Source organism: Trichosurus vulpecula, chromosome 8 (genome assembly GCF_011100635.1).
Source record: "Trichosurus vulpecula isolate mTriVul1 chromosome 8, mTriVul1.pri, whole genome shotgun sequence".
NCBI lineage: Eukaryota > Metazoa > Chordata > Mammalia > Diprotodontia > Phalangeridae > Trichosurus > Trichosurus vulpecula.
In genome coordinates, this window is record NC_050580.1 from 43,096,354 (window position 1) to 43,121,460 (window position 25,107).

At 45.4% G+C, this 25,107-nt stretch overlaps 1 protein-coding gene across 1 annotated transcript in view; it reads right to left on the bottom strand.

Annotated features, from left to right (window-relative positions):
• ALOX5 (arachidonate 5-lipoxygenase) overlaps positions 1 to 25,107 on the bottom strand; it is an 83,522-nt gene that overhangs the window by 16,356 nt on the left and 42,059 nt on the right. Inside the window, exons 5-9 of the mRNA XM_036735663.1 lie at positions 17,138 to 17,244; positions 15,732 to 15,904; positions 7,144 to 7,290; positions 3,159 to 3,362; positions 1,479 to 1,565 (exon numbers count right to left, since the gene is read on the bottom strand). Coding sequence (XP_036591558.1) covers positions 1,479 to 1,565; positions 3,159 to 3,362; positions 7,144 to 7,290; positions 15,732 to 15,904; positions 17,138 to 17,244 — 718 coding nt within the window. The remainder of the gene's footprint in view (positions 1 to 1,478; positions 1,566 to 3,158; positions 3,363 to 7,143; positions 7,291 to 15,731; positions 15,905 to 17,137; positions 17,245 to 25,107) is intronic.

The window sequence follows — 25,107 nt, forward strand, 5'->3', positions numbered from 1 at the left end:
AATCTCTTTGAAGGCAAGAATTCACATATTTTGGCTTTGTATTCTAGTGTCTAGCGCAGAGCCTAGCACATGGCAAGCATTTAGTAAATACTTGTTGAATCAATATAATCCCCTCAGCCCATAAATCTCTCTTTGCTTTCACTGTCAACCCCCCTGGAAAGAATCTTCCAAGTGCTTCCAAATGCTTACCACCTAATACCATCTTCACTTCTCCCAATTTGGCTTCTGATGACACCATTCTTCTGAAACTGCTTTCTCCAAAGTTACCAATAATTTTACAAATGGCTATATCCAGTGGCCTTTTCTCAGTCCTCATCTTTCTTGACATCTTTGCAATTTTTGACCTAACTTCTTCCTAGACATTGTCTCCTCACATGGCTTCCATGACACTGCTGGATTTTGGTGGCTTCTCCCAACTTTTGGACTGTTCTCTTTCAGTTTCCTTTACTGTATTAATAGTCATCTATCCTAAGTCTGGGTGTCTGCCAAGGCCCTGTCCAGCTCCTTCTCTACAAAGATGACTCCCAAACCTATTTATCCATCCCTAACATCTCTTCTGTGCCCTGGGCCCACATGAATGACCCCTAAATGACCCATCAGAATCTCAAATTCAACATGTTGAAAATGGAATTCATCCTCATTCTCCTTCCTCCAAACTTTCTTATTTCTGTTGAAAGCACCACCATCCTTCCAGAAATGACCGTTGACTCATCTTTAACTATTCCCTCTCCCTCATATTTCATATACAACCAGGTACCAAGTCCTGCCCATTCTACTTCCATATTTCTCACATCTGTTCTCTTCTCTCCACTCAGAGTCACCACCCAAGTTATCACCTCTTGCCTTGGTCACCATGTCTTCAGTCTTTTCTCTCTTCATTTAATCCTCTTATAACCCAGATCTAACAATGTCACTCCCCTTCCAGAAACGTTCAGTGACTTCCTATTACCCACTACATAAAAGGCAAACTCCTCAGTCTGACATTTAAAACTGTCAGAAATCTGGCCCTAACCTATGTCTTCAGCCTTATCTCACCTCTCTCCATCTTGTAGACTGAAGTCCAGCCAGATTGAACTATTTCAATGCTATCTCCTACCTCCATACATTTGCAAAAGGCTCAGGAGGAATACACTTACTCTCAGCATCATTGTCTCAGCTCAGGACTTCTTTCCTGATCCCCCTAGTCTTTTGTGCCATTTCCCTCCTCAAATCACCTTGTGTGTACATGTTGTATTCACGCAATAGAATATAAGCTCCTTGAGGGCAGGAAGAGCTTTGTTTTTATCTTTTTTTTTTAAACTCTCAGCACTTAATACAATTCCTTGCTTTTTGTTTGTCAAACAGTACTGGCATTATAGATTGAGTTTGGAACCCTCAGAAAATTGAAGCATAGAAAAAGAATGGCATCCTTCAGTCAGCTCTAGAGAGTAGGACTGGGCAATTGAGGAGTGGAAGGAGAAAAGGAAAGACAAGCCTACCTTATCAAAGAGGCCACACTCACAGATGAGCTGTTCTCTGGCCTTGGTATTGATGGCAATAGTGAAGCGCACGTGAGCCACCAGGAGCTGTGGAGCAGATGAGAAACCAAGTCAGAACCAGGGTCCACCATAATGACATCACATGAGGCAGTGGCCCTTCCCCCACCCCACCAGAGCCCTCATGCTGGTGCTGGGCCAGCTGATGCTTCTAAGCAGGATGTCAGCTCTGGTGGGTGCCCCAGAGCAGCTGTCTCAAACTCACTTTGCATGTTTGTTTTAAATGGGTCACACTCATTTCTTTACACTATTATCTAAACCTTTATTTCTCTTCACAAAGACTCTAATCCAGTTACCTATTCCCCTGAACAAAAGGGCAACATATTATAGTTTGTGGGGCTGTAAAGGGTTGAGATACCTGCTCTAGGAGACACCTGCCAAAAAAATTCCATGCCTATTGATTTGAGTACACTGTATTCTTCCCCTGGGCACTAAAGTGACACAGAATGGTACTAATGCATAATCAGAAGAGTATAAAATTTAATTTGCAGCCATCGGTGATCACTGGTGGCCTAGAGAAGCAAGCCAATATTTATGCGAAGGCCAGAAAACTTGGCTTTCCTTTTGTCCTGGTTCTTCCATCCTGGGGTCCTCACACTGTTTTATGTGTACCATATATCTGCCACCTCAAGGGCCTCGACTGGTTTGATTTTTGTCTATGAATTCCGAGAGCCAGGCACCATGCCGAGAAATAGCTTGATATATATTTGTCTAATTTTTGAATGAATCACACAGTACAGGAAATTCCTCTTTACTGAATTGCATGGAATGAAGAGCTAAATGGGAGCATCCTGAAGCTGGAAAGGGACTCCAAAATCCTGCCTCCTGCCTTCAGGCAGCTCAACTACACAAGACAAAGTTTTTCAGAACTTTGGGATGCCAAGGAAAATAAAGAAAGAAGAGAAAGACCCATGCATACAACAATATTTACAGCAACTCTTTGTGGTGGCAAAGAATTGGAAACCGAGAGGGTGCCCAGCACGATGGCACAGGAATGTAATGGAATACTACTGTGCTGTAGGAAATGATGAAAGGGACAGTTTCAAAGAAACCTGGGAAGACTTGTATGAGCTGATGCAAAGGGAAGTCAGAAGAGTCAGGAAAACAATTCATACAGTGACAACAATTTTGTAAAGTCAGACATCTTTGAAAGAATTAAGAACTCTGATTAGTGCGATGACCAAACATGATTCCAGATGACCAATGATAAAGAATGCTACCAACTTCCTGGCAGAGATACGATGGACTAAATATGAAGGAGTCATATATTTTTAGTTGTGGCCAATATAGGAATTTATCTTGTTTGACTATGCATATTACGAAGATTTTGTGGGATATAGAGAAAATAAATGCCTTTTAATTGAAACTTTTTTTAAATCTCTGGGCATAGGAATGCCATGCCCTCCATATCCTCCTTATCCATCCCATTCTAGTGATTCATGACTTCATTAGTCAAGAAGGCCTTCCTTACATCAACCACAGTCTTGCCTGTTTTAATTTGTCTACTTTCATTTTTCTCTTGTCCCTTCTTACCTCCTCTTTTCCCCCTCTTTTTCCCATTCTCTCTTCAAGGTCCCTTCTCACCTGAGTTTCTCTGGAAGTGAGGTAGACAACTTGTTATACCTTGAAAATAGGATGCACAGCGGGGAGCTGCCGGAACATGGCAATGCCGAACACCTCAGACATGAGATGTGTTCGTAAGAGGTGAGTGATGGTCTGGTGGACGTGGAAGTCAGAAGATCGAACCCAGATTTTGGCCAGAAGCCAGTCATACTTTGCATCAGAAGGGAGGAAAATGGGATTATCATTTCCTGGAGTTTGATTAATCTGAAAAGTTAGAAAAAGAAAAAAAAAGCTAGGATGCCTGGCTCCTAGGGCACACCTGTTAATGACGATCTAGTCTTACAGGGCAAGTCTAAAGTTAGTCACCATCTGGTTTAACCCTCTAATTTTACAAGTGGAAAACCAAAGAGGGGAAACAGTAAATGGAATTACAGAATTTGGGAGTTGGAAAAGACCTCAGGTACCTTCTAGTTCAGCCCTACCCAAAACAGAATCTTCACTATAACCTACTTGACAAGGAGTCATTCAGCTTCTGGATGAAGATCTGCAGGGAGGAGGGAACCCCTCACCTATTGAGGTCACCCATTCCACTTTGGATGGCTTGAATTGTTAGAAAGTGTTTCTTTACGTCTCACCCCCCTCCGCCCCCCCCATCCCCCGCAATGATCCTGCTTCTGCCATCTGGGGTCAAGCAGAACAAAGCTAATCCCTTTTCTACTTGGCAACCCTTCCAGGGTTTGAGGATAGCTCCCATGTCCCCTCTGAGTCTTCTCTTCTATAGGATAACACCTCCATTTCTTTCCACTGACCCTCATATGACATGGACTCAGCCAAAGCCCTTCACTATCTTGGTTGCCCTTGTTTAGACTCTCCAAAATTGTCCAACCTCATGCAAAGTCAGGACTAGGGCCCAGGACTCTTGTCTCTCAGCCTAATATCCCATCCCTTGCACCAAATGCCTCCATAACTCAGGTTTGTGCCCACCTATCACTGATTAAGGAGGACAGAAAGCTCCTCAAAGCAGCTTTTCTTGAGATTCAAGACCAGAGCCCGGGGAGATCCCCTAATGCCGACCCATCCCATTGCCCCTCCTACTGCTTTTCTAGTCCTACAAATCCCCCTTCTGAATAAGTCTCATATTCTCAGCTCTGACCCATGAGGAACAAATTCAGTCTAAATTCTAGACCTGGGTCCATAGATAGATTTAAGAGGGTCAATGGATTTGCTTTTTAAATCTTTTTTTGATAACTATTTCAATATCATTGCTTTCCTATATATTCCTATGTATTTTATTTTATGCATTAAAAACATTGTTCTGAGAAGCGGTTCATAGGCTGAAAGGGGTCAATGATACAAAAAAAAGGTTAAGAACCCCTGATCTAGACCATTTGCCTTTCTGGAGTTGGTTGAGTTGTGTCCTAAATTTTGGCTTCCTGTTCCTTTGGTCCTGTGAAATATCTCTCCTCATTTCAATGCTGAATGAAACATCAGCACCTTCCTTTTTTCCCTGACTCAATGAATCACATTTGCTTACTAATGCTAAAATATTCCTTTATTTCATCCTTCAGGGAAATTTTGTGGTTGGTTCCAGTTGCCTTTCCTGATTCCACCTGCCTTTCTAAGGCTTAATTATCCATAGACATAAGCATTTGGGGCAGTAGATGGAGCTTTGGACCGGGAGGCAGGAAGCCTGCCTTCTAGGCTCAGTTTTGCCACTAGTTGTATGAGCATGGGCCAGTCATGTCTCCACTTCCCACATTGCCTTTGGTACCAGAAGGGGCCTGCTTCTGGACAAATCACTCTTCTCATTCTCCCTTGTCAGACCTAAAGTTGGTCCCTTCAGTCACACCTAAACACAAGCTTTAAGAGCTTAATTGTACATTTCACTGGGCGAGGGAGTTGGGCCATTGGACCAAGGAGAAGAGGAAAGGGAGGGAGGTGGGGGAAATGGTCACTCCGATAGAATCCCCTGGGGGGCAGGGTGAAGACATAAAGGTAAAAAGGCATGACTGACCTCCCCCCATTCACCCCCCCCAAAAAAGTCTGTCTCCTTGGCTCTGATTTCTCTCGCTCCACCATTTTGTCTATTGACAAAAGAAATGGTGACAGCCATGTGGGATGTGTGCATGAATGTACATGTATACGTGGGTACACATGTATGTGACATGGGGAATATATCAGATAATGCCATCGACATTTTGGACCTGAGTTGTTTGTGACATTCAAAACCATCCTTCCCTGCTTGGTTCAACCCTTCTCAGCCAGATCTCACATTACACCTTCCCTAGCCCTCTTGTTGGGTGCTATGAAAAAGGATAAAGCATTTTACAAATTTTTACTATTATTATTAAAAAGAAGCAAAGAAAAGCATAGCGTTTGGGACTGGTGTTAATGAATTCTGATCTGAGAGAAGAGCATTGGCTTTGTAAACAGAAGACCTGGGTTCAAATCCTGCCTCTGGCTTATCTGTTTGACCTTGGACAAGTCACAGTCTCCCCAGGCCTTAGCTTCCTCATCTATCCAATGAGGGGAATATATTGTGACTCCCGGAAGGCTAGGAAGTAGATGAGATGACCTTTTGAATTCTTCTTTCAACCCTGCAGCCTACAAGGTAGCAGATCCTGGTGTTGTCCCCCTCTGGAGTATTCTACTTTTCTTTCATCCTAGATAGTTAGATGGCTCAATGGATAGAGCGCTGGACCTGGAGTTTAGGAAGACCTGAGTTCAAATCTAGCCTAAGACTTCTTAGCTGCATGATGCTAAGCAACTCACTCAACCTCTGCCTATCTCAGTTTCCCCAACTGTCAAAATGGGAATAATAACAGCACCGACCTGTCAGGGTTTTTGTGTAGATCAGATGAGTAACATCTGTAGCACAGTGCCTGGCAAACAACAGGTGCTTAATAAATGCTTATTTGCACTCCCCTTTTCTCCAGTCCATGAGAATGGGAAGAAACCCCCCAGATCTTCTGAACTGAAGGTTACTTCTCCTCCACATTTCTCCTGCCAAGTCTTTCTATGACTCCCCCCGAGTGTTTATCTCACTCTACCTTGTTCGGTCACTCTGTACTTGGGTATTCTCCCTCTCGGAGACTTAAGGGAAGGGACTGGGCCATTCCCCCTTTGTTTGTATCTCTGAGATTAGGCGGTCTCTCCAAAATCCTTCCCAATATTCATCATTCATCCTGATGACCTCCCTGATGCCACATCCTTTTCTCCCCTCCAGGACTCTGTTCTATGGCTCACCCCATCTTTTCCTTCCATATTCCACATTTTCCTCTCTCCCGTTATACCATCCTCTGCCTATGAATGAATGCACAACTGCATGAATGGGGTGGGAGACTTTTACTCAGTGCCTTCTAGGTGCTAAGTGCGGGGAGGTAAATATAAAAGTGAAGACAGGCGCTGCCTTCAAGATGCTTCTGTTTTAATACTGGGAGATCACACATGAGGGGGAAGAGTGGCGAGGGAGTCGTATTTGGGTTGAGAAAGTTACAAGGATGGTGAATGGGGCTGTGGGAGAGTAGAATGACATACACATATAAGAACGCTCAAATCTTCCTAATCCTAAAAACCACAACCCCACTTTTAGTCCCTCGAGCTGTTGTTTCACACCTCTTCTCCTTTTCTTTCCTTGCGGGTGCTCCCTCTGCTGGTACATATTGAGATCCCTCCACAAGTCAGGAATTGCCTTCAAGAGTTACAGTGAATAAAAATGTTGTTACTCAGCGGCTAAGTTGTCCATGAGCCTCTCAGGATTTAGCTAAGCCCGTTCTCAAATGAGAGGCACACTTGACCATTGTCACGCCCATATCTGACATTTTCGCAGCTTGGTAAGGGCTACCAGACCTTGCATTGTCCTGGCAAAGCCATCCACAGCTCAGGGTTGCCTCCCCGCCCCCCTGCCCCCACCAAGACAAGGCATACAAAGAAGACATCAGTGAAGGGTCGCCCATTAACTGTCGCTAAGTGGCAAGCACACATCTTACCCTCACAATCAGAATGCTAACAGTCCTAGCCCAGTGTCATCTTAGGACTGACCCACCTGGATGGCAATGGGGACGATTTTGTTCTCTAGATTCTTGTACAGCAGACAGATGGGGGCTGCCAGGTACTGCAGTGTGCATGGGTCAGTTTTGTTGGCATCGATGCCATCCAGAATTTCAAAGTCCACTATGAAGATGTTCCCTTGCTGTCAAGAGGAAGAGAAGCCACTTTTTCTTTTTTCTATTGAAAATTTTAGACCTGTTTATATTGATAACTTTTGTTTTCATATCACTTTAATATCTGAATATAGCCCTGTCCCCCACCCACTGAGCCACCCCTGTTACAAAGAGGAAAAGGTAAAAAAAAAAAAAAGCAGGTAAGTAAAACTAACCACCACAATGACTGTGTCTAACAGGATGAATAATTTTCAGTATCCATAATCTTCACCTCTGTGATGATGGGAAACAGGTACATTTTGTCAATTAGAAGTTAATTTTTCAATTCCTCTTCAACCCTGAAGGAACCTCAAAGGTTGACCATTAAATCTTGGTCAGTGGAGAGGAGCTAGGTCAGGTTAATCTCTCCATATCCCCTAACCCCATCCCCAAGCATTCAAGCAGTGGGTTCCTTGACAGAGAATGGGAGGGGTTGCCGGGAAACCCTAAGCTTCTGACTTGTCCTCCAACACCTCCACCATCCCTGTTCTACCCTCTCACCTCGACCCCCAGCCCAGCACCCACACTGTGGAAGAGGCTGGAAGATAACGTAGGCAACCAAAAAAAGGGGAGCCCTGTCCTAGGCTGTACTGAGAGAAGAACAGTGTCCAAGGCCAGGGAAGTAAAAGTCCTGCTGTTCTTCATGCAGACAGCTGGCAGCTGTATTTAGTTATGAGCACTTCAGACAAGCTGGCATCTCTGGAGAGATAAGACAATTGGCATTACCCGAAGAGTCATAGTGGCGCTGAGGGAGGGGTCTGCCAATTAGCCATGGCTGCTTTTATCAAAGGTTTCAGGGAGTTGTTTGGTTTCTCTGAGAGATTTTCGTACAATGAGCACGGGCACCAAGCCAAGTTTTATTTGCCCAGAAGCAGGACGGTGTAGAGGACTCAGATGCAGAAGCCTGGGGTGTAAGTCCCAGCTCTGACGCTTCTCAGCTCTGTGTCCCTAGATAAGTCATTAGGTGCAGTAAGCCTCAGTTTCTTCATCTGTAAAATGGAGTTAATAATACATACACTGGCCACCTGTAGCCATAATGGCTTTTGTTTTCTTTGAATGGCTCAGCTTGCCTCATTGAGCCTCTGGACACTGTGGCTTGCTCTTCCGGGGCAGGAGGCCCGGGGAGCATGCCGGGAGGCAGACGGCTTCCTGTGTGGGGAGTCATGGGGCTGGCTGAGGGGAGGTGTTAGCTCCAGAACCTGGTCTACCCTAGGGGGAGGAGCCAACTCAGGAACCAATCGGCCCTGGTCATTTGGGCGGAGCTTGATGATGTCAGAAACCCTATAAGAGGGGAGAGGACAGCTTGAAGATTCCTTCTCTCTTTCCTTTTCCGGTTGGAGCCAGCGACAGTTACGACAGTTACGTCAGTTACGACCGTTACATCGTCAGTTTCAGTTGCAGCTTCAGTTTCAGAAACAGACACAGCTGAGGCAGGAGCTGCCAGCAGCAGAGCTGATCTACGGGAGGAAGCTGAACAAAGACTTCAGTCCAGTGGGTAATCTTATTACCATCAAGGGGGAAACATGATTTTGCTTTACGCAATCATGTTTCTCTGTAGCCTCCTGGTTACTCTTTCAAGGCGTACCTATTGGGCCTGGAAGATTATGACCAACATATCAAAATGGGGCTTCTGGTTCATGGGTTGGTTACTGTGGAGCCTAAATAAATGTTTTGATTCTTCTGCCTTCTACTTTGAGAGTTTCTTCTATCCGGCGATTCCGAACCTTTCAGACATGTTTATGATCTTCTTTGAGATTATAAACTCGGCCCTCCTGATACATTTGGCGTCACGAACAGGATCGCTAGGTATAAGATCTCTATTTAGAAGCAGAACAATTCCAGAGGAGGAGATAAATATCCCAGGATGGGAGGATCCATTTTATTCCTCCCTAGCAAAAGAATTGGCTAAAAAAGCTGGACCCTGTGAAAACTGGGAACCAAGGCTACGGAGAGGAGATCCTAGGGATTTAGAAAAGTGTTTACGAGAAGTTGGGATTCAGTCAGGGGCATCACTATCTAGGCAAAGCTGGATAGTGTTATCAGCCTACCGGCTAGTATACGAAAGATTGAGATTAAGTGAAAGACATGGGGGCACTCCTACCCCACAGGAAGAAGGGAAATCTCAGATAGCAGAAGACCAAACTGACTCAAATGAGAACTTTTCTATTAATGTGGCTAAGAGCAACAGGAGACCAAAAAAGCCCAGAGTGCATTTCAACCCAGCCCAGAAAGAGCCGGCTGAGGCACAAAACACTACTGGGGTTCAGGATGTGCCTCACACAGAGAATAGGAGATGGTTAAATGATCAGACAAGGGCTCGACCCATACAAAGGAGGAAGACAGAAACCCGAGGTGAAGATTCAGTTACAAGGGAAATTCAGGAAGATTTCTCACCGCAAGAGGTCACAGATATTTTGAGTAGATTCAGCCAAAGAATAGGAGAACCATTGATATCTTGGATGGTAAGACTCAGTGATCAAGGGGCTGGTGGAATATCAGTAGATGGGACAGACTGCATGAGATTCATAGGTATCAGCCATGATCCTCTAGTTCAACAAGCTTTTAGGGAACATCATCAGCAAGGAGATGGTGATAGCAAGACTACTCTGTTGGCATTAGCCGCTGTGGGATGCAATAAGAGATATGATACTGATTCTATGTGGCCCACTGAGCACAGACCCTGGTATTCACTTAGAGATTGTATCATGAGACTAAAGGAGGAGGTAATGAAGACTGCCATTATGATAGGAACTGCAGACAAATATTACAATGATCCAATGGGACTGTCTCATAGGAATTTAATAATTAGGACAGCTCCCCCTGCTTATAAACAACTAATTTTGAATTTATTGCTTGGAGAAGTAGGGAGCCGTCTTACAACAGTGATAAATAAGATTTTACAGTTACATGACTTAGGTGACTGGGGAGGGGATAGATCTCCTCGAGAGAGAAGGGTGAATAACCAGCAAACTTGGCGCCAAAGGAGAGTAACAAGGAAAGAAATGTTTACTGCTTTATTGAGAGCAGGAGTAGGTTTTGAAATGATAGATGGAATTCCAACCAATGAATTATACAGAATGTATAGAGGACTTGATAACACGAGAAATAGGGAAATAAGAACTGCTCCTGTAAGCCTACAAGCCACTCAGACTGAAGGTGACCTTGTGTGATTAACGGATGAAAACTTGTACATTTGGGGAAAGGCTGGGAGGACAATCTTAGTCTATATCTAGGGTGGGATCCTCTTGGCTTCCTCATTATGTTCCTTTTGAAAAGAAACATTTCCCACCTGAGTTTGGCTCTGATGTTGGATCTTTGCATAACTGAAATCTCAACCAAACTTGAGATGATTTTATTTGAAGAATTATAGTCCATACTTGTCTATTCTTTTTGTCCTTTGTTTTGGCTAACCTTGTTGCTAGTTTTGTTTCCTTCAGGCTTAAGCACCCTGCACTTTCCGGTGACTGCCTAAGCATGTAGCATTCTTGGAATTCCTGCCAGCTCGTTAAAGAAATGACCTCTGGAATGGGACTTTTTGGGGGCAGGGCCATCTCTACATCCAATTTCAGCATGAAGAAGCTATGGAAAATGAGACCTTCACCCCTCACCCCAAGATTTTGAGCCCCAATCGTTCAAGGGGGGGGGTGGAAATGATGATAGTGTTCTGTTTACTTATTTTGTGTTATCCTTGCTGTGTTGTTTTATTGTTATGATATTATTGATCCTATGTAATGGATACAAGGATTTAGGGGTGGACATTTGAATTATTAATAATTATTTTGGGGATGATTGATTGAAGAGATTATCTTGCTGGGACCTAGGGGTGGATCGCATTTGAATCGTTAAACCAATGTTTAGGAATGTCACCAAATGATATGTTTTGCTTTATAATGAATGATATGTTTTAGTTTCCTTTGTAATTGAATCACAATGTATGTTCTAGGATACATGGCTGATTAGATTATGTATCCTATAACAAGGGGTGGAATGTAGCCATAATGGCTTTTGTTTTCTTTGAATGGCTCAGCTTGCCTCATTGAGCCTCTGGACACTGTGGCTTGCTCTTCCGGGGCAGGAGGCCCGGGGAGCATGCCGGGAGGCAGACGGCTTCCTGTGTGGGGAGTCATGGGGCTGGCTGAGGGGAGGTGTTAGCTCCAGAACCTGGTCTACCCTAGGGGGAGGAGCCAACTCAGGAACCAATCGGCCCTGGTCATTTGGGCGGAGCTTGATGATGTCAGAAACCCTATAAGAGGGGAGAGGACAGCTTGAAGATTCCTTCTCTCTTTCCTTTTCCGGTTGGAGCCAGCGACAGTTACGACAGTTACGTCAGTTACGACCGTTACATCGTCAGTTTCAGTTGCAGCTTCAGTTTCAGAAACAGACACAGCTGAGGCAGGAGCTGCCAGCAGCAGAGCTGATCTACGGGAGGAAGCTGAACAAAGACTTCAGTCCAGTGGGTAATCTTATTACCATCAAGGGGGAAACATGATTTTGCTTTACGCAATCATGTTTCTCTGTAGCCTCCTGGTTACTCTTTCAAGGCGTACCTATTGGGCCTGGAAGATTATGACCAACATATCAAAATGGGGCTTCTGGTTCATGGGTTGGTTACTGTGGAGCCTAAATAAATGTTTTGATTCTTCTGCCTTCTACTTTGAGAGTTTCTTCTATCCGGCGATTCCGAACCTTTCAGACATGTTTATGATCTTCTTTGAGATTATAAACTCGGCCCTCCTGATACACCACCTTAGAGGGTAATTGTGAGAAAGGTACTTTGTATACTTTGGAGCATTATTTAAACACATGATTCATTGGCTCTCACACTTCCTTTGCTTACATCTGAGCAACCCCAAACTTCCTTCCCAAAATTCTCTCCTGAGAGAGAAAACTGTCACCTAATCTCTTATTCTGCCTGCCCACTGCCAGTGATGGAGTGTGTTCCATTGTTGGGCAATTCTAATTGTTAGAATATACTTCTTCTTTATGGAATAGAAATCTTCCAGGCTGTGACTTTTACCCACGGGTCCTAATTCTGCCTCCTGAAGCTAGACAGAATAAGTCTGCTTCTTAAAGTCCAAGTCTTGTCAAGTTACCTCTCTATCACTTGCAAAATCAAATACAAAATCCTGCTTGGCATTCAAAGTCCTTCCTAACTCCCCCCTCCCCCCACTCTCCTTCTAACATTCTTACTCCTCATATCCCTCCCACCCCACTGGTTTTCTGCGATTGGGGTCACTGGCCTCCTGGCCTTTCCTTGAGCAAGAGACTTCCCTTCCCATCTCTGGGCATTCTCATTGGCTGTCCCCCCTCTGTGGAATGCTCTCTCCTCATCTCCACCTCCTCAGAGACTCCCTTTTAGACCCAGCTAAAGTCCCACCTTCTAGAGGAAGCCCTCCAATGCTAGCGCCTTGCCTCTGTTAAGATGTCCCATTTATCCTGTCTCTATCTTGTTTGTCCATAGCCATTTGCACATTGTCTCCCCCATCAGACTGGGAGCTCCAGGACAGCAGGGATGGTTTTTTGCCTCTTCGTAGGCCCAGCTCTTGGCACCCTACCAAGTATGTAACAGGCCCTTGCTGGCTTATTGACTGCCTGCCTTCAGCATGACAGCCAGCTTGGTCTTATCACTGGATAGCCAGGGGGACTGAGGAGGCTGGGGTGAGGCTCACTGGGCTGTCTCTGATAGTGTTGGGTGGTTCAAGAATGGGATGCCAAAAGCGGAGGCTGTGGTTGTCAGCCAGTATCAAGAATACTGGGGACTAAGGAACAGGAACAGAATGGAATATCTAATGCCAAATGGAGGGAGGAGCCGGAAACCAATGTTGACAACACGTAGGCAGGTTCCCACACCCAGCTACACATTGATCGGAGTCAAAGACCCTGGGTACATAACTTCCAGAGCTTCAGTCCGCTCATCTGTAAAAAGGGGATGACATTAATACTTGCCCACCTGTTGCAACAATTTGCCTAGCAGCTTCTGTGGGGGTGAAAAAGGAACACAAGCCCAACAACAGGAATACTGCAAGCCTAGGTTCTTTTGATCTGCTTTACTAAGGAAAGTAGCGTTAAGGGGTTAACGATCTCGATCTAATCGAACATACAAATATCATTCACTTAGTTCAGGGGAAAAAGCCAGCACCCTGAACTTCGGAGCAAATACAAACAAATTACAAACATCAATAGGCAGACTTTGTCTGGTTCAAATCTTAAGGCATTGTTACCGGGGTTTAACAAAGTCCAAACATCAGGGTTTGCAAGCTGGAGGGCTCTTAACTACAGCTGTTCAGAGGCTCCACATCAGCATACTGCCCAGAGTGAGAGCCCTAAGCAAATAGCTCTGTCTTCTCTTTTTATGTACTCTTTAGCCATCATCAAACGTCATTTGAGGGACCAGAACTTAAGCTCTCACTATTGGCTCTGGTCTTAGCAACTCCCCTTAGGACCCTGGAGGCTTCACGCCCACATAGGTTTAGCACCTAGTGGTGCTAGGGGCCTACTTGGGAGCCAAGATATAATCCCTTCATTGGCCCCACCTGCAGCCCCACCTTAAATGCACCATCCTATCCCACAGTATTGCTGAAAGGTAAGCATTTTATAAGCTTTAAAGTGCTATGGAAATGTAAATTACTTTTTGCCTTAATTATCATCCAAATTGTAAATAATAATTATGAATGGTTCATGAGCCAGAATGGAACCCTGTGGCTCTGTGAGAAGTTGAACCAGATAATCTCTGGCTGCAGATCATTGACACTGGAGTCAGAGGTTGGGGGTTCAAATCCCACCCACTCAGCCTTAGCGAATCCTCATCTACAAAACAAAGAGGTAGGTCCTCCCATCAGCTCGGAGTAGGGGGCAAAGCACTGGACTTGGAGAATGTGACTATGGGCAAGTGCCTTGGCTTCCCCATCTGCTCAATGGGGACAATCATGCCAGGACTGTGTGCTTTCTGTCAGTCTGAAGAGCTGCTGCTAAGTGCTATTGAAGTATTAGCTCCTGGAGCAGTTAGGTGGCTCAGTGGAGAGAACACCAGCACCAGCCCTGGAGTTGGGTGGACCTGAGTTCAAATCTGGCCTGAGACACTTACTAGCTGGGTGACCCTGGGCAAGTCAGTCAACCCGGATTGTTAAAGAAGAAGAAGAGGAAGAAGAAGAAGAGACGTGAGCTATTGTTGACAACAGTAGGATAGGAAGAGAGATGGAGTCTCGGTCTGGATCTACCATTTCATTGGTAAGAGACATCCCAAGAGAAAAAGTCCCTCTATTAATGCAGGTCAGAACCTTATCTGCAACTTAATGTCTTAGATATTTACTTAGAGGTTAAAATTGACCTGCTCAGGCTTGTCACACAACCAGTATGTGTCAGCACCGCTGAGACCTGAACTCAGGTCTTCCTGGCACCGAGACCAGCTCTCCATTTACAGCACCATGCTATTTCTTTTTGACAATGATGTTATGATGATAACATGAATACATGATCGATCATATGACATTTTACTATTCACAGGGTGTACCAAAAGTCTTAGTGTAGTCTTAAGCTATTAAAAGAATATTCTGCAATAGATCAGGGATTCTTAACCTCAGGTATGGGTGGATTTCAGTGGGCCTGTGAAATTGGGTGGGAAGACAATTGCCTTCATTTTCACTACCCTTTGGTTTCCTTTGTAATCCTCGGTGTTTTATTTTTTGCATTTAAAAACGTAATTCTGAGAAAGATTCCATGGGCTTCTCCAGACTTCTCAAGGGTCCAGGACACACAAAAAAGTTAAGAACTCCTACTCTAAGGCATATCATAGCTGAGAGAAGGACAATTTTGGCATCACTAAGATCTGGATTCAAGACTTGCCTCTGAAAAACACCATGTGAGGGTGGACAAGTCATTCCACAGCTTTGTGTCCTGAGCAGTGTTCTAAAACTACAGAGGGGTTGCTGATCTGCGTAGATGGGTGATATTTCCCACACTAGGAGTTCCCTAAACTGATCAAATCACAGGTTTAGATCACTCCCTGCCCCCCCAAGCACATGATTCATGTCATATTCAATCAATAAGCAGTTACGTACCATGGGGCAGGTAGGTGTTGCGGTGGTTAGAGTGCCTAGCTTGGAGTCAGAGTTCAAATCTGGCATCAGACATATACCAGCTGTGTGACCCTGGGCAAGTCACTTCATCCTTTTTACCTCAGTTTCCTAATCTGTAAAATGAACTGGAGAAGGAAATGGCCACTCCAGTGTCTTTGCCAAGAAAACCCCAAATGGGGTCACAAATAGTTGAATACAACTGAAATGGCTGAACAATAATCACTTTGTCCCAGGCAAGGCACACAGCACTGAAGATACAAGAGAAACGAAATCATCCCTGCCCCAAAGAGCTAACTTTCTATGAGTAATGAAAGTGAGAAAGGAAAGCAGCCATTGGGTCAGTGTGCTGCTACTACCTGGATCTCCTCTTCCAAGGTCAGCTGCCGCTCCAGGCTGCATTCCACCATGTCCGTGGTCACTGGGAACTTCTCTGGGATCTTGGTGCATCTCTGAATCATGACTGGGTTGCATCCATTCAGAAACTGGTAGCCAAACATGAAATCCTCTTGCCAGTGCTTCATGACATATTCTATGAGGGAAACGATACCCCTCTGAGTCCTTGCCACCTCCTAGCTCAGCCAGCTAGCTGAGAGCCCCTGGGATCCAGGAGCAGACCAGCCAGAGCCAACTTGGGTTTTAGCTTCTTGAGCAATACAAAGAAACCCAAAGGTCTGCATCTTCTGGGGATGGTTTGGGGTAAGTCTCCAGGGGTTTAGGTCAGGACCAGCACAGCCATACCATGGGGCTTGACTCAGGCTGCTACTAATCTTCCAGTCAGGAGCCCCATAGGGGTTCTATCCTACCAAAAAGAAAAGTATGACCCTACTCTCTTCTTGAACCTCCAGTGAACTGAAGCCCTTGGTAGGGATAGGGTATGGAACCAACCCCTGTAGCCAGCTACAGCCATATCTTTGATCATGATTCTGTCTTTACCAGTCAACCAATCTATGAACAAGCATTGATTAAGCATCTCTGATGTGCTAGGCACTGTGAAGTCAAAAATGGAAAAGTTCCTGATTCTGAGACCTGGGTTCTAGACTTGCCTCTGATACCTACTGCCCATGTGACATCAGACAAGTTACCCAAACTCTCAGAACTGGAGGCAACTCTCAGAGACTATGAATCACAGAGAAGGTGCCCATCTGCATCAGCAGAGGAAGCTTCCTCACCAGCGAGTTCCTTATACCAATGAAATCATAGGTCCCGTCCCTATCCCCATCCAGCCCTTAGGGATCAAATATGATTTCCAACAGAATATGTGTGCCTATCTGTCTATGCAGATATATTCACATATGTGTGTATAGTAGATATATATCTAGATCTATCTTTCTATATCTGTCTTTCTACCTGTCCATCCATCAATCCATTTGTCTACAGAGAGAGAGAGAGAGAAAGAGAGAGAGAGAGAGAGAGAGAGAGAGACAGAGAGAGAGAGAGAGATACATAGAGAGACAGAGACAGAGAGAGACAAAGAATAATGGGCAGGGGAGGGCACCAGTGGCCAAGGGGATCAGGTAGGGTCTCATATATAGGACGTGGTTTTGAGCTGGACTTCAAAGGAAATAGGGAATCCTATCATACCAGGAGCCATTGCCTGCCCATCCCATTCCAGGTGTATTTCTGGAGCTGTCATCCCTGGGCCCTTTGCCAATTTTCAGGAGAGGTCAAGGTAAGAAAACTATCCTGTTCTCCTTGGTGCCAAGGAGGGATACTCTCACTTTGGGGGGAAAAGGCATGCCACACACCCAGATGGGCAGCCTACCTGAAATGGTGTTACTTATCTTGACAAAGATTTTCTCAAAGTCCGCAAAGTCACTCCAGGAAGATTGAAACATGTGCATGAAGCGATTCACAAAGAGATTCTCCATCCTGCAAATAAAGAGAGACCATCATCTGGAAAGGATGGATGAAGTCTTGCCCTTGCAAGAGCACACAGCCCTTGGCAGAGCCCAGGCCCTCAGCCCCAGCAAACAAAGGGCCCCTCCAAGTGCTTCTCCCAAAGGCTCCAGCCGAGCTACAGTGAGCTTCCCTCTGACCCTGGAGAGGGCATCCTATTGAGGCAGCTTGGGTCAAGAGAAAGAGCATGGGGTGGGGAATCAGGAAGACCTGAGTTCGAATCTCACTTCAGCCACTCCCTTGCTGTGTGACTTGGGTCTCAGTTTCTTCATCTATAAAATGAAGGTATTGAGTCAGATTCCTCTGATGTCCCTTCCACTTCTAATCCTCCTAATGAGGTCTAGACCCAAGAGGAAAGTTTGAGTTCCTGTGACTGCATTAGCCTTTTTCTTTCTCCTAAGCAGCTGAACTACTGTGTCCCTGTAAGGTTTTAGGGATCTTTGAGTCTGGTCAGTGGAGATTAGAACAATGAATTAGTCAGGGAGCCTGGCTGAGCTTCAGGCCTGCTCTGCTCCTTGTTTCTCTCCTTTGTGCCAACCTTACACATCAGGGAGAGGCCTAGCGGCCAACAGGAAGACTTTCCTCCCCCGAGGGCCACCTTTAAGGGCCGTGCTGGGCTCTGGGAGGACACAGGCCAGAGGCATCACATTGTCTTTGTTCACAAAGAGAACACGGTGTGTATTGCACAGGCAGCCTCGAGACTTGACAACTCGAAGCAAGTGATAACTAAGGGTCCCCCAAAAGGGTTCTAAGGCTGTGGCCTGGAGCAGGCGGGAAAAGCCCAAAGGGCGTGACCTTAACTGGGTCCTAAAAAAAGCACCGACCTTGGGAGCCCAACCCAGACCAGCTGTGTGACCTTGGGCACACTTCCTCTCTCCCGGTCTTAGTTCCGCCCATTATAAAATGAGTCTCTAAGATTCCTGCTAGCCAGAAGTGAGCTGGTAAATGTTTAACCACCAGCTCTCCAGAAAGAAAAAAATGGTACACATGATACATTTTTAGGCATAATCTGCACATTAACATTTTCTGCATCACTTTCCCAAGTCTAGACAATCAACAAAACGATACATCAAGGCCTGATTCATAGTGTTTGCCCATTTCGGAGGTGTAAATGCTCACACTGAAAATGTAACAACTGGCTTTTGCCAGCCAGTATGAGCTGCCTCCAGCATACCCCCTTCTTCCAGCTCTAAATCCCATGGTCCTATGAAGGATGAGTAAGATTTTGATAGACACAGAGGATGGCCTTTCAGAACCTGGCTCCACAACTACATTTCCAAGCTTAATTACCCTTTTCTCTCTCTCTTTCCTTTCTTTCTTTCTTTCTTTCTTTCTTTCTTTCTTTCTTTCTTCTCTTCTCTCTCTCTCTTTCTCTCTTCTTCTCTCTCTCTCTCTCTCTCTCTCTCTATCTCTCTCTCTTTCTTTCTCTCTTGAGGTTAAGTGACTTGCCCTAGGTCCCACAGCTAGTGTCTGAGGTCAAATTTGACCTTAGGGCTTCCTGACTCCAGGGTCAGTGCTCTACCCACTGCACCACCCAGCTGCCCTTGACCTTTACTTTTCTGTCCTTCCAAACTGACCTTTCTGCTATTCCTCAGACACTGGGCACAGTAATAACATTGTTATTGCCATTGCCTCTGGAAAGGGTTTGTCAATCGACTGCCCAGTGGATCAACCAACTCATCATTCCTTCGACTCCCCAGCCACAACTCCCCTATTAAAGTGTAAACTGTCTGGGGACAAGGGCTGTCCCACTTTTTGTAATTACAATCCCTGTGCTTATCCTGATGCCCTGCACATAAGTGCCTAATAACTGCTTATTCATTCATTTATTCATTTCCTTCATCTCCCCCCTCTGTGCCTTTGCACAGGCTGTGCCCCCTGCTTGGAATACACCCTTTCCTCCATTCCATATCTTGGAATCTCTAGTTTCTTTCAAAACTCAACCTGTCACCTCCTACATTGTGTCTTTCCTGATCTTTTCCCCTGCTGAAGGCTTCTCTGCCCTGGGACCAAATTAGTTTGTATTTATTCTGCACATATTTTTAATATATATGTATATGTTGTCTTCTCCACTAACAAACCTGTAAGTTCCTTGAGGTCAGGGACTGCTCCTTTCTGTCTTTCTATCTCCAAGCACTTAACCTAGTAGCTCTGGAGTCAGGTCCTGGGTTCAGATTCTACCTCTGATGGGAGCTACGTGAATGACCTTGGGAAAGCTACTCTCTGAGCTTCAATTTCTGAATCTCTAAATAAGGGCGAGAGTCAAATTAAATGACCTCTGAAGGTCGTTCCAGTTGTGGAGGTTTCTGATTCAGGAACTCTTATATCTGGTCTGAACTCTAAAGAGGAATCATCATGCCTCAGTTTCTTTTTCTGTTAAATAAGCATCACAAAGCATTTCTTTTATTCCCTGCCCCCCAAGAACCCCCCCCCCAACACATATGCATATCTTCCACTGGGGCCACCAAAGTCCATGTCCCCAGGATTCTGCTCCCTCCCGCTTGCTTTAACACTACAAGGACAGACTTGGGCTATCCCTGGTATGGATGCCCCCACACCAGCACAGGCTGCAGCTCCTCGTGGCTCCGGGAGTTGCCAAGGCTCCAATGCACATCACTTGGTGCCACCTGTCTGGTGACGATGATCTTCATATGTGGCCAGACTGGTCCTGAGATGACACAACCCACATACCTCGCCAGCCCACGCTCAGAGTCTAGAGCTGGCAGAATTTGCCAGCGTTTGTACACTTCTAGGGAGGCTTCACCAATCCAGGGTCTCCTCCACACCGTGAGGAGGCACTGGAGGATCTTAGCAGAGGAAGGCAAATTGATGGAGTAGAAAGAGGGCAGGTTTGGGAGTCAGAGGAGCTGGGTTCAAATTCCAGCTCTGCTCCTTTCTCCTGATCTGCCTTGAGGCAAGTCATTTAAGTGCTAAGGGCCTCAGTTTTCTGATCTGTAAAATGTTGGGGTTGGTTTAGATGGTCTCTGTGCCCCCTTCCAACTCCAAATCTACATTCCTATGATCCCAGGTCCCCCACTATTATCTTTATTAGGAGGAGAAAAGACCACCAGCTTCACACACACACACACACACCAGCCCCTCAAATCCAAAGCCAGTGAGAAGCTACAGGACTAAATGTGAAGGGTTTCCTCTGAGATGTTGCATACAAAAAGGAGCTATTTAGGAGCTGGGCTGAGTAAGCAAAGAAAACTCCAAAATGAACATCTGGAAGTTCCACAGGAAGAGTTCAGACTATAGTAAAATGTTGACTCTCTACCACCAGAAGGGAGGCAGGACAGCTGTACTGTGGGAGTAAGAAGGCAGCAGCTGCTTCCAAGTCCCCTCAAGGGGGCGCTGGCCATTTCCCATTCTGAAGCTATTTTCAGACAATCCGAAAAGCCCAGAGCCCCCACAGCTTGGACTGGTATTCCTAGGCTAGCCCTGATGTTGTAGGCACGGAGATGATTTTCTTAAACAGAGGGAGAATAAGACATCAGAGTGATCTCCTCCTCGCTGGGTAGTGAGGTTCTGAGGGTCTATGTTCCTGGGGAACTTAGGCACTGTGTTTCTGTTCCCCCCACATCGTGGGTGGTCCTGGAGAAGCTTACGTGTGGCATTTGCTTCAGGCTCTCTGAGGTGCTGGACAGGAAAAGACACTGAGCGAGCGGTCACCATAAAAGGGATAAGGCAGCGGCACCACTGATAACACTGATAGCACTTCCCTATTCTCTTACCCTGACATGGGCTCACTGTAGATGAGAGCAAACATTATGGTTTGAGGAATTTCTTTTCTCACAGGAGAATATAGAAAATTATCTTCTGCAATCAGATACAATCATCAGGTCTAAAAGCTGCCAAGGATGCCCCATTCACTAGTTACCAATGGATGAGGAAAGAGAAGGCAAAGGGTCATTTATTAAGAGACTGCAGGAGCCAATTCTAGGTCTCCAGGGTAAAGGGCATATCAGAACTTCCCTACATCTGAACAACTTAGATTGCTGACAGATGTCTTGGCTGGCACACCGAGTAGCTTCAGCAGACTCTCCTCCAACGAGAGCAGGGTTTTCTCAGCTTTTTTCTGCATCTCTACAGGATATAGGAAGAAATCAGCTCCTGACAGTCCACTTGACTGGCCTGATGCCCCGTGGTCTGTCCAGCCTATTCTGAGGAAGCATCAAGCATCCGAATAGGAACCGCACCCAAAGGCAAATAGCAAATTATCAGGAGGTGGAGCCTGGCTTTCTGTACTCTGAAATGACCTCTTTTTTCTCATTCTGGAAGACATGAATTGCTTCAATGTTCTGATGTTTTCTTCTTCCCCTATCAAACTTAGGGAAGGCCTGATAAATGTATTCACACTAATAACATACCAAAAAAGGCTTGATTTGTCATTCCTCTAGGGGAAACATATACCAGTATGAGTTAGAGGTCTTACACCAAAGCAAATAATATCTAATTGTGGAATTTCAGGCACCCATCAATGGAATAAAGAGAGGGAAAATGGAGATAAGGTAGAAGAGAACTACCCAGTGCCTTTGAAATACTTCCCTCTTCCCTAACCCCCAACGCTACTGTCTCATCTGTTACCTCAAAGGAGTGACTCCTTGAATGGACTTGGGTGTGCTCCTAAATTGAGGAAGTCCTACAGCTTCATCAAGGAAGTTGGGGTAAAAGCATTTCCAAGGTTTCAGGAAGGGAAAAATGTCTTCATAGAACGGGAGGAAACAGCCGTGTCATCCCAGTTCTATGGAAGTGGCAAAGATGGAAACAGAGATTGCTACATGTGGAAGCTCAGCAAGCATGATGGCAGCTCCTGGGCCAGAGATGACAGATGCTCAAAGGGAGAAGGTGGCTCTGTTCAACTTTCAAGGAGAATGATCAGATAAGGAAAAGTAGGACAGACACAGTTAACACTGAAACCTAATCAGCTGATCGACCAGCATTTATTAAGCACCTAGTATGTGCCAGGCAATGGGAATACAAAGAGGGAGGATGGAGTCAGTCCCTCGGCTTGTGGCTCTAGTGAGAGTTTATCGGAAACAGAGAGTCGGGTTCTGGGAATGTCCTTTTAGGAAAGACAAGGCAGCCCATGTCCAGAAGAGGGAGCCAGAAGAGTAAAAGGGCTGGGAGATGGGCTGTACAAGGGTGTATGGGGTAAAGGACCAGGGATGGTTAGCTTTGAAAAGAGAAGACGGTGTGTGTGCAGGGGGGATTTGGGGGGGGAGTGGTGACGACAGGAGAGCTAACTTCCAGGATGTAAGGGCTCATCCTGTGGCAGAGAGGGCAGAGGACCGAGCTCAGCTTGGTGGCTGGAAGTTGTAGATGGGCAGATTTCCACTCAATATTAGCTAAAACTTCCTAACAATTAGACCTGTCTAGAAGTGGGATGATTTGCCTCATAACGTAGAAGTTTCCCTATTCCTGGACATCTTTCAGCAGAAGCTGTTTGTCTGCTTCGGGAATATCTTTTAGAGGGAATTGCTAGAAAGTTTCCAAATGGCCTGGATGCCCTCTGAACTACCTTCCAGATCTAAGAGTGTCTGAAAGGAAGACAGGAATTTCAGCGTAGAGGGCCTCCTTCCCTTGCCTTTAAACCTCTACCCACAAGCTTAGGTCTTGAGTAGGCTCACAGGCAGAGAGCTCTGCATCCAATGTCTTGGCTTAATGTCTGTGGAGAGGCAGATCTAGTGGATAGAAAGATGCCCTCAGAGCCAGGAAGACCTGGGTTCAAATTGTGCCTCTGACAAACACTGGCTGGGTAGCATTGGGTAAGTCATTTAACCCTGTAGGTGTCCCAAGCACCTTCTTAAGGTGCTTAAGGGTAAAAGCTTCAGAACTGATGCTGGAAGGTCCAAACCAGGAGCTCCTGAAAACAATGAAAAACCCACAGGCCTGGGGTTGGTTTGTTTTTTTAAAGCCTTGTTACATATCTTAGATACATTCATTCGATGAGCATTCAAAAAACATCTGTTGTGTGTGAGATACAAATATAAAACTGAAAACTTCCCCTGCACTGAATGAAGGGCTACAGGAAGCTATATACAGATAACCAAGTACAAAGTAATTTTTAGGGGGCAGGGCATCAGGGGGCCGAGGGTGAGAGAATCAAGGTTGGGTAGATAGTTAGGTGTGGTGTGAGTGGCTAGACCGCTCGACTTGGAGTCAGCAAGCCCTGGGTTCAAATCCTGCCTCAGATGCTTATTAGCTGTGTGACCCTGGGCAAGTCACTTAACCATTCTGAACCTCAGTGTCCTCTCCTGTAAAATGGGGACAATAAAAGCCCCTACTCACAGGGTTGTCATGATGATAAATGAGATAGCCTGTGTGAAGTGTTTTGCAAACCTTAAAGTGCCTTTTTTTAAAAGTGCTATTTTATTATCGCTGTCCTGTAGGATGTAGGGTAGCTAGGTGGCACAGTGGATAAAATGTTGGGGCCTGGATTCAGGAAGACCTGAGTTCAAATTTGACCTCAGACACTTACTAGCTGTGTGGGCAAGTCACTTAACCTTGTTTGCCTGTTCCCTCATCTGTAAAATGAACTGGAGAAGGAAATGGCAACTCCAGTAACTCTGCCAAGAGAACCCCAAATGGGGTCACAAAGAGTCAGACATGACTGAAATGACCGAACAACAGGATGTGGCCCCAGGCTTAGCCTTGAAGGAAGGAAGGAAGCTGCCTTGGATGGTCTTTTGTTATCCATTGTGACCCACCCCACAGTTTAAAGCCCAACCGATATTTCACCGACGTGTGATTTTCCACCTGTAGAAGTGAGGCAAATCGATGGATCAAGTCAGTGCCACTGTTTTTCTGGTTGCTATCATTACTATTACTTATTTTCTGTTGAAACTGTCAGGGCAGTCCCCTTTGGGGGAGATGCCTTTCCTAAATAGAAAAAACCATTTATATTAAACATAGTTTATTGTAATCCTTTTCTAATGCATATTAAGAGTCAATAGCTTCTTTTGCAGCATGGCCATTTGAAACCTCATTCGGTCACATGCTAAAGGTCAACAGGTTATTTTTCCTATAATTTCTGCAAAAGGGCAAGAGAGATTTTGTTTGCATTAAGTAGAGGAGATCCCAGCATGTTCTAGGATGCATCCCTGTGAACTGAATGAAAGCATCGTGTGGATTGAGTGTAGAGAGAATCCCCTCCCACCATTTCATCTGTGAGATAACAATAGCTTTGGTTAAAGTCATCGCCAGGATCATGACCAGTACCCAAGTTGAGCAGACATCTCATCTTAAGAGAAGTCACTACCATCCAAAGTCATCTTAGGTTAATTAGGAGCCACAGGTTCAACCCCAGCCAATAGGTGCCTACATTTGAGGCCAATGAGGGTCTTGAATATTTGCAAAGGCCAAATTGCCTTAAAGACTAATCATGAGTGTAGAAAAGACCATCTACAAGCTCAGGCTTGGCATGGCCAATTAGCACTCCATTCTTCAAGAGGGCTTGGAGATGAGAGAGAGTGAAGGGGAAAGAGAAGACCCAGGGCAGAGTCTCATGGTATACACACATCTTAAGAAGCCCAGGTATGGAACATGGGCTAGAAAGGAGGGCGAGAAGTAGTAGTCAAACAGGGAAGACTGGCAATACCCAAAGAAGCTTTGGCAGTTGGGACACCATTCATCGGGATTGAGCCAGCTGCAGCTCTTATCTTTCAAATAAAATTCACTGGAATCTATTTTGCATTAGCCCTTGCTTTCATCTCTTACTGATACCTATCGCAAAACACTGCTTACAATGTCAATATTCATTTGCTCTAAATGTGGAGGAATGGTGGAAGAGCCTAATCAACTCTCCAGCCCTTAGAATTTTCTCCATGAGCCTAG